Source organism: Rutilus rutilus (genome assembly GCF_951802725.1).
Source record: "Rutilus rutilus genome assembly, chromosome: 10".
NCBI classification, from domain to species: Eukaryota; Metazoa; Chordata; class Actinopteri; order Cypriniformes; family Leuciscidae; genus Rutilus; species Rutilus rutilus.
The window spans coordinates 22,638,449-22,653,598 of NC_140215.1; the positions used below are offsets into that span (position 1 = coordinate 22,638,449).

Below are 15,150 nucleotides of genomic sequence, written 5' to 3' on the forward strand. Positions count from 1 at the left end.
TGTACACATGTACCCACAAAAAACAAACAAAAGAACTATATAACCCAATATGTTCCTACAGAAACACATTGTGTTGCAGAATGGTCTGTAATAGAGGCTCTCTGTAGTGCATCTTCAAAAATGCATCAAGATTCAAGATTCAAATATCTTTATTAGTCCCCAAGGGGGCAATTCAGTTCTACAGCCAACCCATCCAATAAGGGTTAAATTAAGATTATTAGCACACAATAAATATATAAAAAAAAAAAAAAAAAAAAAAAAAAAAAAAAAAAAAAAAAAAAATGTATACAAAACGATAATACCCTGACACACACACACAACACAACACAACACACACATTCACCTGCCAGTGACAGAACAGCGGTGTAATACAAGAACCTTTTGTGTAGTTATGAGTTATCATTTAAAAATCTTATAGCAGAGGGAATGAATGAGTTTGCATAGCGATTCGTTTTCCGTATTGGCACATAATACCGCCGACCTGACTGCATGAGAACAAATTCATTCCTAAGCACATGGTCTGGTTGGCACAGTATTCTATCGGCTTTTTGGACCACTCTTTTTTTCCAGAGAGAACCAAGATCATTTAATTTAATCATCAAATGTATATTTCATCTGGAGTGTTTCCATCAGCAGGCTCTAAGCAGACCATCTGAATAGTATTGCACTAGTATTGCACTCCTCTCTGGTAGACAGCACAGGAACTAACTATAACTGTGTAATGCACCCTATAATCTTTCTTGAACAAAATTAAATGCTTTGACAGGCTTATTGTGCAACATTACTGTAATCCAAGGCAGATTTGCAATGAAACTGTTAGTGCAAAACTTAAAAAAGTTAATTGTTTAATCAGAAAAATCTCTTTGAGGAGAATGCAGGTATTTGTAATAATATCTGTGCTCTTCTGTTCAGTATTCAAGCATAAATTATACATGGAACAATGCTGGTTGAAAAGCTTCGGTCAAAATTGTGTACTGTCTTGACATTTGTTTCTTTGGCACTAATGGTCAGTAAGACAATGATTTTACCTTCAAATCAGACTGAGATTTAACAGGTTGCGCTGTAGGGTTAATAAATTCAGTACCGAGTGTGAACTGACGTTTAAAAACGTTTCAACAACAATAAACCCACTGCTAGAACACAGAATCTGGATACGGTTCCTTCATACTACAAAAACCCTGTTATGTTAAATAAACAATTAAAACTCTTTTAAACAAATCTGATTGAGCAAAAGTGACAAGTCAAAAGTATAGTGAAAGGACAGCGTATTTTTGAAGGCACAACGATTTAGATGTGTTACGGTAGTGATCATTTCAACAGCTACCAGCTGCTTGGTTTAAGAGCCAACATAAACACATAAATCTATTTATTTGGCTATTTTTAAGTTAGTTTAAATAGTTTTTATTGGTACCGACAGCATTTTTGATGTGTTCAGCATTGTGACTCCACAGACCACCTACTAGTAAAGCATCAGCCCAATGGACGGAAAACTGTTTATCGCCCCTTAGTCATTTCTCAATCTTCAAGGTTAGATTTTAAGTACTGTTGCCTTGTTCCTGTTCAAACAGCAGCAAGGCGAGCTGAGAGCGTGATCCAAGGCTGTCGAGGGTGCTCTGCACACACCTCTGGTAAATATCTTCACTAAGACGAGGATTACATGGCTGGTAGCTGTATTTCTGATGCAGGGCCGGCTCCACTGCTCGGAAAACATGGAGGCCAGAGTATTTGACGAACATTTCATATATATCCAGGTTCTCCAGGATCTCCTCGTTCTCCTGGACATCCGAAGACATGCGCGTCCGGGTCGTCATGTAGTCCGAGTTGTAAAAACATGCTTCGGTGAAGGAACTGCGATCGAAGTGGCCAGCCTCTTTGACCAAATCCAATGTATTGGGAAGAGGCTGGTTATGATAAGCAATGTCAGGATTGTAGTATTGGAAATGGATGGGAAAGAACACCTGCCAGTTGTTGATGGAGTTCATCCGACAGCGATTGAGGAACTCGGAGTTGATGCTGGTTTTCACGGTGGCGATGAAGAACAACGTGTCAACCGGGTGCTTCTTGGAGATGATGTCCATAAATTTGATTTGAGAGGGACTTTCGCTTTTAACGCTGATCCAGGGGATTTTGACAGTAGGATAACGGTGCTCGCAAGCATTGATTTGCGCTTTGACACTGGCGAAGATGTCATTCTGGTTGACTTGTTGGGCCTCAACTGGATCGTAAATAAAGAGAAACGTCAAGATGGCATTCTCACTGGTTTCGAAGGCGTTTGCGGCGTACACTTCCAAAAACTGTTGAACATGCTCTCGGTCTTGAAGAGTGATGGGTAAGATGATGTGGACTCTAGTTGCTTCTGTAACATAAGGCATGGGGATGATCTCAATACGACTGAGAGGCCTAACCAGGTGGACCCTCTTGGTGATTGAGCGACTGTGTCCTTTCTGGTTAACCACCTCCAGCTGTAGGTCCAGGGTGTACTCCATCCCTCTGGTGGGGTCAAAGCGCCTGTATCCATTAATAAGCTGCTGCTTCTTCAGGTGCAGAACCGGCTTGTACTTCTTGTTCAGCTCACCCATAGCCGTCTCAATGACGTCGGCTACGTCCAGCTTATCGATTCCACGGAGCTCGCACTTCGGAGAGCCATCAGTGCAAGAGTACACCTGATCTTCGGTGAAGTAATCCCACCGCAGAACCTCGAAACGTGTTTTGGGCTCAAAGGGTGGATTGATTCCTACTGGCCACAAGGCACTACGGTTGCCCTCAAAAGCCACCAAACTCACATTTTTTATTTCTGCCTGTTAAACAAAGAGGTGTGGGATACCATTAAGCATTTTAAGATATTTGATGAGCAGGTTATTACCTCCATTTGAAAATTTGTAATGCTGCACTTTACCAGAGCACTTTGAAAATGAAGAAAGGATTTTATAGCAATTTTATACCACCCTTACAAAAAAGCACATAATGACTCATAGTTCACAAAAGGTCAAAAGAAACCACTGTTTCTTCTCAGTTTGGCATTGGTACTAGTCAGAACAGGTTTAGCATAAGTGTACCTGCAGTTTTTCGATCTCCTCGTATGTCTTCTGCAGCTCGATCTCAGTGAAGTGTTTGTGAAGTCTGTACATCTGCTCAGGATCAGACACTGGGTGGACGGTCAGTGCATTATTAAACTGCACATTATCTTCCTTACTAGGGTCAGAATTTTTCCCCATTTCATAATAATAATACTTCTGCCCCTGAAAAAAACAAATGTAAAAATAAAGTATGGTTAGTGAGAGGTTTTTATTTCAAATGTCAATTAGTGTGCAGTTTAATTGTGCATGCTCATTGCTCCTACTTTTACATTTAAAACATCTAACGCTCACTTAAATGTAATCCTGAAAAACGCTGATTTAATAACACTGTTAATCTGTTAAACTGTAATCTTTAGAAAATCTCAAAATTAAGACTGATTTAGTTTATAAACATATATATATATATATATATATATATATATATATATATATATATATATACACATAGATAGATAGATAGATAAAAAGTACACATTTAAAAAATTAAGCCTCTTTTAAGATTACGAATTTCAATTGTATAGTACAATTCCATCAGACTGAACTGAATAATCCTCTTTACATATTCATATTATGAATTAAGAATTTTAAATGAGTAAAAAAAACTAGAGCTTAATAAAACATTTTGTATAAATCTTAATGGGACAAGGGAATGGACCATAAATGTAATAATTTAATATATATATATATATATATATATATATATATATATATATATATAACATTTTGTATCTGCCATTTATCAGCCAGAACATAAAAATAATTGTTGGCTTATCTGTATCAGCCAGAATTTAATATTGGTTTATTCTTTTGTAAATCATTGTTCAGAGTTGGTACTTCTTCGGAACACTTGCTCCAGGTCGCAACAAATGATGTTTAAGCAAAGTAAATGCAATTTTGACCCTGCAAGAGCTTTGCTCTATAAACAGATGTAGGAGGCATTACAATGATGTGCTGAAAGACAGGAGGTGCTTTGACGGTTAAGGCAGAGGTGGATTTATAACTGGATGAAATGCCAAAATGGAGACAGTACATCATGTTTAGTGTGTATGATTCACTGACTCTTTCTCCCCAGTAGCTCCACAGACCTTCAGACATCTAATGCTCCTCTGATGGATTAATAGAGGTATCTGTACCTGTTTCAAGAACAGATTAACCGGAGGAGCTCAGACCCCTCCAAACAAAAGTGTGACATATGGTTCAGTCTCTAAAGGTGAGATTCAATTTAAGAGCTGTGATTCTGTCTGGGCCAAAGGTGCAATGGTAAAAAAGTAGAAAAACATGAAACAAATGATTAGCTTAAATTCTTGTGCTTCTTTGCGATTAACAATAAAAAAGTTGCCAGTATTGGTATGACTCGTTTGACAGAGTTTTCTTCTAAACTTTCCAGTTTCAGAGTCCAATACAAATTTTAGCAGCTGTATATACAATCTAAATGAAAGACCAGAGAAAGACCACTGTAGCATTAAAGAGAAGGCGAAAAAAGAGGTTTAGAGAACTACTTGAACCACAAAAAAGAAAAAGTGTGAGGTCTATGCAAGGCCTGCATTAAAGGCATTTACTCCATTTCTGGGCAACTGACATAAACTGTTTTATGTGGCTCTAGAATGTATAGCTCATACAGACAAGGAATTAAATACACTAGACAATTTCCAGAACAAAATTTCATTTTGAAATTTCAGTGGGGGATTCAAGTAAAAAAAAAAAAAAAGGCCAGAGATTGCATTAAAGAAAATGTTATTAAAAGGCTGCATTTTTAAATAAATTTATATAAAATACACACACACATTTTTTAGGATACTTTAAAATAATTGTATCTGCCTGTTAAGTGTTTTTATTATTATTATTATTATTATTGTTGTTAATTATTAATTATAATTAACTATAATTAATATAATTAACTACAGTGAGGAAAATAAGTATTTGAACACCCTGGTATTTTGCAAGTTCTCCCACTTAGAAATCATGGAGGGGTCTGAAATTGTCATCGTAGGTGCATGTCCACTGTGAGAGACATAATCTAAAAAAAAAAATCCAGAAATCACAATATATGATTTTTTAACTATTTATTTGTATGATACAGCTGCAAATAAGTATTTGAACACCTGTCTATCAGCTAGAATTCTGACCCTCAAAGACCTGTTAGTCTGCCTTTAAAATGTTCACCTCCACTCCATTTATTATCCTAAATTAGATGCACCTGTTTGAGGTCATTAGCTGCATAAAGACACCTGTCCACCCCATACAATCAGTAAGAATCCAACTACTAACATGGCCAAGACCAAAGAGCTGTCCAAAGACACTAGAGACAAAATTGTACACCTCCACAAGGCTGGAAAGGGCTACGGGGAAATTGCCAAGCAGCTTGGTGAAAAAAGGTCCACTGTTGGAGCAATCATTAGAAAATGGAAGAAGCTAAACATGACTGTCAATCTCCCTCGGACTGGGGCTCCATGCAAGATCTCACCTCGTGGGGTCTCAATGATCCTAAGAAAGGTGAGAAATCAGCCCAGAATTACACGGGAGGAGCTGGTCAATGACCTGAAAAGAGCTGGGACCACCGTTTCCAAGGTTACTGTTGGTAATACACTAAGACGTCATGGTTTGAAATCATGCATGGCACGGAAGGTTCCCCTGCTTAAACCAGCACATGTCAAGGCCCGTCTTAAGTTTGCCAATGACCATTTGGATGATCCAGAGGAGTCATGGGAGAAAGTTATGTGGTCAGATGAGACCAAAATAGAACTTTTTGGTCATAATTCCACTAAACGTGTTTGGAGGAAGAAGAATGATGAGTACCATCCCAAGAACACCATCCCTACTGTGAAGCATGGGGGTGGTAGCATCATGCTTTGGGGGTGTTTTTCTGCACATGGGACAGGGCGACTGCACTGTATTAAGGAGAGGATGACCGGGGCCATGTATTGCGAGATTTTGGGGAACAACCTCCTTCCCTCAGTTAGAGCATTGAAGATGGGTCGAGGCTGGGTCTTCCAACATGACAATGACCCGAAGCACACAGCCAGGATAACCAAGGAGTGGCTCTGTAAGAAGCATATCAAGGTTCTGGCGTGGCCTAGCCAGTCTCCAGACCTAAACCCAATAGAGAATCTTTGGAGGGAGCTCAAACTCCGTGTTTCTCAGCGACAGCCCAGAAACCTGACTGATCTAGAGAAGATCTGTGTGGAGGAGTGGGCCAAAATCCCTCCTGCAGTGTGTGCAAACCTGGTGAAAAACTACAGGAAACGTTTGACCTCTGTAATTGCAAACAAAGTCTACTGTACCAAATATTAACATTGATTTTCTCAGGTGTTCAAATACTTATTTGCAGCTGTATCATACAAATAAATAGTTAAAAAATCATACTTTGTGATTTCTGGATTTTTTTTTTAGATTATGTCTCTCACAGTGGACATGCACCTACGATGACAATTTCAGACCCCTCCATGATTTCTAAGTGGGAGAACTTGCAAAATAGCAGGGTGTTCAAATACTTATTTTCCTCACTGTATATTATAATTATAATTAATTATTATTGTTGTTAATTATTGTTGTTTCCCACAAAGCATGCAAAGCATCCCACATGCATATATTCTTTATCATGCTTCACATTTCCTGTAGTCCTTTATAAGTTAAGTAAAAGAAGCAAAAACAAAGTGTAGGGCAGTGCTGCACAATATCTAGGTGCGCACTGGCCTGTGGGGTGCAGACACTAAGAACCTGAGCCGATTAGACCGCATAAAGAGAAAAGTGAATCTAATCTGATCAAGCTATTAAAAGAACAAGAGAAAACACTAAGCCACAATTTGCACCATTCTAAACGAAATCACAGCCGCATGAACAACTTACACCAAAAAACAAGTAAAATGTATAAATATGTACAAGTGAATTTTGCCATTTATAAAACAGACCTTATGGATCAATAGTCAGTAGTATTTGTATTGCATTTAATCATTATTTAAATACATTTCTGGTCAAGTGGAAAGAGCAAAGCTAAATAGTGTTTAGTTAAGGGTGCCTAAACATTTCTACTAGAAACTTGATAGATTAGCCCCTGGTTTCACAGACAGGGCTTAAGACTAGTCCTAGACTAAAATGTAAGTCTGAGCTGTTTCCACTGAAATAAACTTGCACTGACTGATCTTAAAAATATATCAGTGCCTTTTTAGTTTTAAGATGCACATCGGTAATGTTTTTTTTCTAAGCATGTTTATAAAAATTACTTAAATGTCCTAATTGATCTATGGTCTAATCCTGGCTTAGTCTAAGCCCTGTCTGTGAAACCGGGCCTATAATTTTTTTTTTTTTTTTTTGCTATGTAATTGATGAGTGCAATTAATTAACTGTGTAATTAGTGTGTGTGTGTGTGTGTGTGTGTTTAAAGACTCTTTAATAACTTAGATTAAAGATTAATAACATTTTGGTGCTCTTAGAGGACCAAAATTATATTGTTTGAATTTCATAATAAAATGGACAGAATTTTTAAGTTGAGACAGCTTCATATTAAAAGTAACATAGCACAAAGCTTTTTGCGATTATTGGATGGCAGACACGCAATAAATTCTAAAAAAAATATATATATTACAGATTAAAATCAAGAAATTAATATTGTCAATCCAGAGCTAGCATCCGTTGTAGCTTATAGACGTTGTGTGCATGAAATAGACGCTGAACAGTCAAAACGAAGACGAAAACAAATCAGAGAAGAGCGAATTAAACATCTGTTTCGGTCAGTGATTTCGGCCTTCAAAACCATTTCGGCCTGAAACAGAAAGTTTCGGCAGCAGAAATTTTGGTGCATCCCTATTTTAGACTCTTTCTTGCGGGCACTGCTGAATTCCCAGACAGGCTCTGGGCAAACAGGGATCTGTAGATGCAGAAACAGTCACTGACTTGCATCACTCTAACCCAGAGAGAGAAACACAGGAGAACTGAAACTGAATGTGGTTTGTTGAGAGTCCCAAACTATCCCTACAGGAGTCAGAAGAGACAGACTGCAAAATCTAAAAGGAATTTCAGGTGAGAAAAGTCATGATGCCATATTACCATTGCAAAAAAAAACAAAAAAAACATTCCGAACGAGTACGGTTTTGTACTGTTTCTATGCTTGAAGACGGTGGGAAGAGCAACTAGAACACGTCTTGAATTTAATTCCAGCAGTTACTGGCAGTGAGCGTAAAGACCTGGATAGAGGTGAAACTTCAGATGTTGCGATGACTGACAGACTAAAGCAGCAGACTGGAGACCTTCCCTTTAATTGCTGATAACAGCAGCCTATTTTAAAGGAGACATCTGAATCTTGTCTTCGGTTGTTGCATACGTATGCTGAGTTGAAAGGCAGTGAGATTTAATTTCATCAAGAATAAGGCTCCGCTGGGTCCTTGCAGTAATACTGAGACACACTACTAGTATAAAGCTGTCTGTCATCAAACACTGCAGGTTTACCACAGGGAGTCTGACTCTCTTCAATCAAGGCCACAGAGATGGAAATTACAGACACTGATAGCTCATTCAAACAATCTGGAGTTGAAAATATGCCAAGTATTTATTTATTTTTACACAAAAGCATTTCCAATAATACCGAGGTCTAGTATCTCCACAGACATTCATCTAACAAACATAATTATGATTACGAGTGGAACAAAAACAATGATAATACTCATATAATTAGATCCCTCTGCGGCTTCTTAACTTGTAAAATTCCCTAAACACCACCATTACACTTAATTGTATGATTAGCATGTGGTGCTCCAAGAAATATGCCATTAAGTGTGTTTAAATGCACTTAAAGGCTTTCAACTTGAACTTAAAAGGTTTGATTTGAGCTGCACTAAACAAAATGTATTTTTAAAATGTTAGTAAATGATTTAGTGAAATCACTTTAGTGAAATTGTATCAGGCAGTTTTTTTGGAGTAAGTCTGACTAATAGAGCTGGATAATGCGATTGTAGCTCAGCCTCATCCAGCTTGTAAACACGTTAATCAGACTACATTTGGCCTCGGGTTGTGCGCTTGCTCTGAAAAACATGTATCATATCCTTTAAATATATCTGATTATGCATGATGTTGTGTATTTGTGGACAGAAAGAGGAAGATTGTAGCGAAGGGGGAACAAAGAGGGACAGGATCAGAAATAATGCAAGACGGACTTGAACTTGCATCACCCACATGAGCTAAACATGTTGGCGCTTGTTAACCGTCAGTTGCCAACTCTTACTTACATGTCATTTTACAGTGTCATAGTTAAAGAAATAGTTCACCCCAAATTTTTAATTATCCCATAATTTACTCATCCTCAAGCCATTCTTTCAGCCGAACACAATCAGCGTTACATCAGATAATATTTGTAATGGCATTGAGCACATCCATCCATCATAAAAGTAATCCATACGGGGGTTAATAAAGGCCTTCTGAAGCAATGCTTTTTTGTAAGAAAAATATCCATATTTAAAACTTTATAAACTATAATCACTGGCTTCTGGCAACGGCAGTACGCGGGTTCACGAGAGAGTCGAGTTCCAGCAGAAGGGTGACCTCTGACCCGACGTATGACGTAGCTCCTATTCTCTTATATTGAAATCCTTCGACATTTTTCTTTAAACCTTCACGTTTTAGACTTCTAATTCCTGACCTGTGTTTTGTTTTATTATATCCTCTGCACTTCCGCATTCGTCAATTCTCACCAAAACTAATGCCTACGTCATATGTAGGGTCAAAGGTCATCCTTCTCCAGAACTTGTGAATGTGCGTACGGCCATAAATATGGATGTTTTTCTTACAAAACCCTATTGCTTTGCTTCATAAAGCATTTTTAACCCACTGGAGTCATATGGAATACTTTTATGATGAATGTATGCACTTTTTGGAGTTTCAAAAACTTGGGTAAAGTTCCATGCCATCACAAAGCTGGGAAAAGCCAGGATACTATTTAATACCTTCAACTGTGTTCGACTGAAAGAAGAAAGTCATATAAACCTAGGATGGCTTGAGGGTGAGTAAATCATGGGGTAATTTTAATTTCTGGGTGAACTAGGCCTATCCCTTTAAATCACAGGTCTGAAACTACTCCACCGCTCAAACAATTTGAGGTCAGTAGGATTTTAGTTTTTGAAAGAAATTATTTTTACTCAGCAAGGACACATTAATTAACTGAAAAAAGAGAGTTATAATATTTATGTTACAAAAGACTTCTATTATTTCAAATAAATGCAGTTATTTTAATTTTTCATCAAAGAATCCTGAAATCACAATTTCCACAAAACCATTAAGCAGCACAACCGATTTCAACACTGATAATAATAAGAAATGTTTCTTGAGCAGAAAATTAGCATATTAGGATGATTTCCGAAGGATCATGTGACACTGGAGACTGGAGTAATGATGCTGACAATTAAACTTTGACATCACAGAAATAAACTACATTTTAAAGACCCCCTGTGGTAAAAAACAAAAAAGTTTCTAATGTTGTTTATATGTCTTTGTGGTGTTTTAATATGCTTTAATACAACCATGAGCAAATTCATCAGTCAACACCATTACTGAGTCTTTTCTCCTTAAAACTGCAGCTTACCAAAGACTAGTCTCAGCCTCAGACGTCACACCCAACAGTGAATGTCTGATGGCACACAAAATGGGAAGCACTAAAGGAGTTTTGAAGTCGTCATTTTATTGGTTGAATTCTACAGGATTTCCTGGAGACGTTTGTGATGTGTTCTTTAATGGTTCATCTAGAAACACTGTAATGCCAAACCCCCTCATAGAATAAGGAAGCTGTGGTGTTTACAACTGTGAAAATGAGCACAGCACTTGTAAGGATCAACTAAACGCTGTTTTTTTTTTTAAGTATGTGAAGTTTGCAGTGCCACTGTTGCAGTTAACTTGCACAATGTTCATGAATGAATAATTTATTAGATGCATGCCAGTCTGTTATTTTAGGGACATCAAATTAAAATGTTTACGCCCCTAAACATGACATGGAACAAAACGAACTGTGACTGATTGCTTTACATGACAGTAAGACGTTGTTGGCCGGTCCTTGGCCAATGAAAGCTGCTATGGAGTCCAGACCTTCTGCCGTCAATCTGGTGGTCTGGCTGCGCGAGACTAACCAAAAACAGTCTCAAAAACGTGTTTTGAAACCGCCCCTGTTCCCTACATAGACATCAGTGTTTATATCCAAACTATGAACTTTTATCCCAGTACTTCTGTGATGATTTTAATGATTTTTACAAGACTTTTAAAGACTGTTTTTAAATGCCGTTTCATCCCGCCCTACACATGACAACTGTTCTCTCTGGATCAGAGGCCGCGCCAACGCAGATTTGAATGTCTGCTGTGATCATACAAGTTTAAGGTTAAATAGACAAAGGTTTAATAGCCAAATCGTTGTCATTTAGGAATAAGATCGCATGGGTGTTTGAATCGAGATCACAATCTCTTAATGATTAATCGTGCAGCTCTAAGACATACTGAAACTATTTACTTATCTGTAAACTTCCACTGAAAGCACGACTTATCTCACCTCAAATTCTTCCACGCAGTTCGTATCAGCATAGTCAATGATGCATCGCCCAAGCCACTCGTCATGTCTGGCGCTGAGGATGTCGTTCCTGCAGTTCTCCAGGAAGGGCTGGAGTCTTAACAGAAGACTGCGGGACAGCAGGTATCCGAACCCCCCATAGCAATACCTCCCCTGCATCTCACCTCCGATGAACTCTTCTGGGCTGCCCATGTAAAGCACCCGGTCCATACTCAAGTGTTCCACCAGAGCCTTGATACGATCCGCCTGCGTGTACGTGTCATCCTGGGCGAGGTAGAACCAGTCGTACTCTGTGATGTAATGTTCTAAAATGTACTTGATGGTCTGGAACATGTTCCAGATGAGGCGTTCATCACCGTGGGTGACCACGATCATCCCGTGGGGTATCTTGTGGCTTCGTGTGCCAGTGAAGAACACAACATTGTCCAGATGATGGCTTATGGTGCGGTTGACGGCCACACCCAGAGTGTTGATGGTGTTTTTGGATGTGAGTATTCCCACGAAAAGACGCTCTCGAATTCCCAGCTCTGTACTGATGTATTTCGCCCTGTGGAAACAGACAGACCATTACAATTTAAAACTCATGATTGTTTAACTCAGAACTGTAACTTTGTCATTGCAATGATTAACCACACCAATCATGGAAGACTGTTTCCAGTTAAAAAAAAATAAATAAACTGGTCATTTCAGAGATAAGGTTTAATTAATTTGGCCACATTGTGAGATTTAAACTTTCAGTTGCATGTTATAAAGATAAAAGATATTACAAAATATATATCGTCACAATTATAAGAAAAAGTTGCATTGAAAACAAGCTAAAATTGAAAAAACTAAAACTAACATATATATATATATATATATATATATATATAACGCAAAAAAAAAAAACGCAGATTGGAAGTGGAAAGTTCTACGCGTGATGACGCACAAATTAAAGAACACAAACGCAGCCGGATCATTTCCATAATGACCAAAGCAATCTACCAATAGCAGAGAAAATTAGGCTAGCGTCTGGTTTAAGACATTCTTTTTTGGGCATTAAATAATGGCGCAAATACCAGTGAATTGACTAGCGCAAACCTTAGTAAATCACCTTGCATAAATCATTGAAATACTCTTCTCCCATAAATTTTGTGTCTGAAAGAGAAACTTACAAATGCATATGCAATAACGTCAGTAGATGTAGTAGCCTAGTTGCCAGAAGTTTTTCAACTGCAAAAGTGTGTTTGCGCTGGCTGTTAGTAAATCTGGCCCCAGATTTGAAGCCTATAATGAACATTCGGTCTCACGTTAAATTCAAACGAACTGGGAGACATTTTTCAACTACTCATGAAGTGTTTGAAGCCATTAACATAGACTTTTCTTCCTTTAAAAAGCTGTCTCCAAGTTGGGAAAGGCTATTCTAGTTACTTTATCCACAGTATTTGTGCAATTCTTGATAATTTCCAGACCCGTGATTTGTGATTAAAATGGTTAAGACAAGCCCATTTTATTTGCCCAAGAGTTTGTATATACTGGGTGTGAGCCTGAAAACAAATGTTTCAGATAAATTTAGCAGTCAACTATCAGGATGCAGCTTTGTAAACCAGTGCTGGGAGAAAGAGGTTAGTATGAGGTCAACATGAACTGATAACCAAAGACAAATGACCCTTTCTTGTTATGGGATTAGTTAACAACAGCACTGTCTGTAACCTTCCTAATTTACCTCAGAGTATTGTAAGCGTTGACTGAAATGGAGAAATGAGCAACATGGGAGCCACCCTTAAGGATTATAGATTTCCCAATGGGACGTATCAACTGTTACAGTTACAGTATAAGCCTGCCACAGGCCTGTTTCATCTCATTCCCATGAAAAAATATACTTAGTGTTTGAAATGCCACTGAGTCATTGGCAATCTTGTTGCAAAATTCTTTAAATAGCAAAAGTAAATATTTGACTTATCGGTTATTGTCAAAGCCTAAACCACCAGCATTGAAGTCACATCACTAAATGCTGAAGCCAAACTCGAAACTTTCTCGGTTATAGTAGTATTTTGTGTTTTGTCTTCATTATGAAAAAAACATACAGATCTTTAACAACTTAAATCACTAATCTTGCCAAAATGCCATTAGCTTTTATGCTAGTAGATACTAACATGAATAATGTAAAGATTTTATGTTGCAAAATACAATTTTAACCTCAACGTTCTTTCATTTTGAGGAAATCATAAACACCGATTTACAAAAAGAATAACTAAGATTAACTTCATGAAAACAGCCTTCAATTCCAGCATAGGTAAACAACAACATGAGAACAGAGAAGCATGTAGGATAGCCTACATAACTTAGGCTATTATTATTCACAGCTGTCATTCATAATAATAATTACTGCACTTACACGTTGACCTCAACCCAAGTACTCTATCCCCTAAGTGGGCTATTTTAGATTTTAATTAAGATATCATTTTTCTGTCACCAATAGAGGATTTGATTGTCTTTGGGGACATTTAGAGAATTTGTCTCTCTATTAGTAGGCTATACTAGTATACATAACGGTGTTTTTAAAATTAAACAAGGTAAATTAGGCCTACATCAGGATGCCTGTTCAAAAATACATACATCGACTGGCCTAGACAATTATTCATTATGTTGTTTTAACCTGGGATACTGTTTTTGGCGTGAAACACAACATAAAAGATTGATGAAGCAGGCTGAATGGTCTGTCTACCTGAAAAGTTTCTTGGACTGAGTCTGTTTCACTGGTTTATATGGGATTATTCTCGGCTGGAAAACCTCCTCCTCCTCCTCCTCCTCCTCCTCACCATCACTCCCAGGGGAAATAGAGTTAGGTCTCCGGGCTCCTTTCAGACTTCCATCCTGGGATAAAACGATTCCTTCATCTCCTATGGCATTAATATCACAGCTTTCTTCGACCCAGCTCACACTCAGCAAACTCAGAGTAAATCCCAGAGAGATCCCGATAATAACCGGGCCGATCGGCCTTAACAGACTGATCAACATAGAAAACCTCATTGTACTCCGACTTCTAGTGCAGTACACACCTCCTTTAAGCGCGACCTTCTGAACAGAGTAGGGCACATTAAGAAAGCGGTTCAACTACTAACGGAAACGTATTGGACGTATTCCTTTCCTGTAACTGTATCACCTTCGTCCAAATTATTGAGACATTCGTACGTGTCAGTGGCTCTGTCGCTCCTCCCTGAGGAAATCGACAACCCCGCCCACAAGATCAAACGTCATTCCAAAGAACCAGTGCATCCTCCTAATGGGCGGGGCTCAGATTTATGTAGGCGGGGCGTTTCCGCTCGAAGCCCAATAACATTTAAAGCTACTGTCTCTTTGTATTGACGGTTGATCCTGGAGGCTAAGCGGTCCCAAAATGGTAACCTGAACAGAATCCACTTTACAAACATCGTAACATTTTTAATTTTCTGTCATGAGCTCGGACTTGATAATGCCTACTTCTTGTACTCTAAAGCTTATTAAATGAATTATTATTTTTCCACGAGAGGGCGTTGTGGGCTCATATTTAGTCAT

At 38.2% G+C, this 15,150-nt stretch overlaps 1 protein-coding gene across 1 annotated transcript; it reads right to left on the reverse strand.

Moving 5' to 3' along the window:
• Positions 1-1,387: 1,387 nt before the first annotated feature.
• chpfa (chondroitin polymerizing factor a) lies at positions 1,388-14,823 on the reverse strand. The gene is made up of 4 exons (XM_084421212.1): positions 14,321-14,823; positions 11,596-12,160; positions 3,057-3,239; positions 1,388-2,798 (listed from the first exon to the last, which is right to left on the reverse strand). Exons 1-4 carry the CDS (start codon positions 14,623-14,625, stop codon positions 1,536-1,538), a joined length of 2,316 nt encoding a protein of 771 aa, XP_084277338.1. The 5' UTR covers positions 14,626-14,823; the 3' UTR covers positions 1,388-1,535.
• Positions 14,824-15,150: the final 327 nt, after the last annotated feature.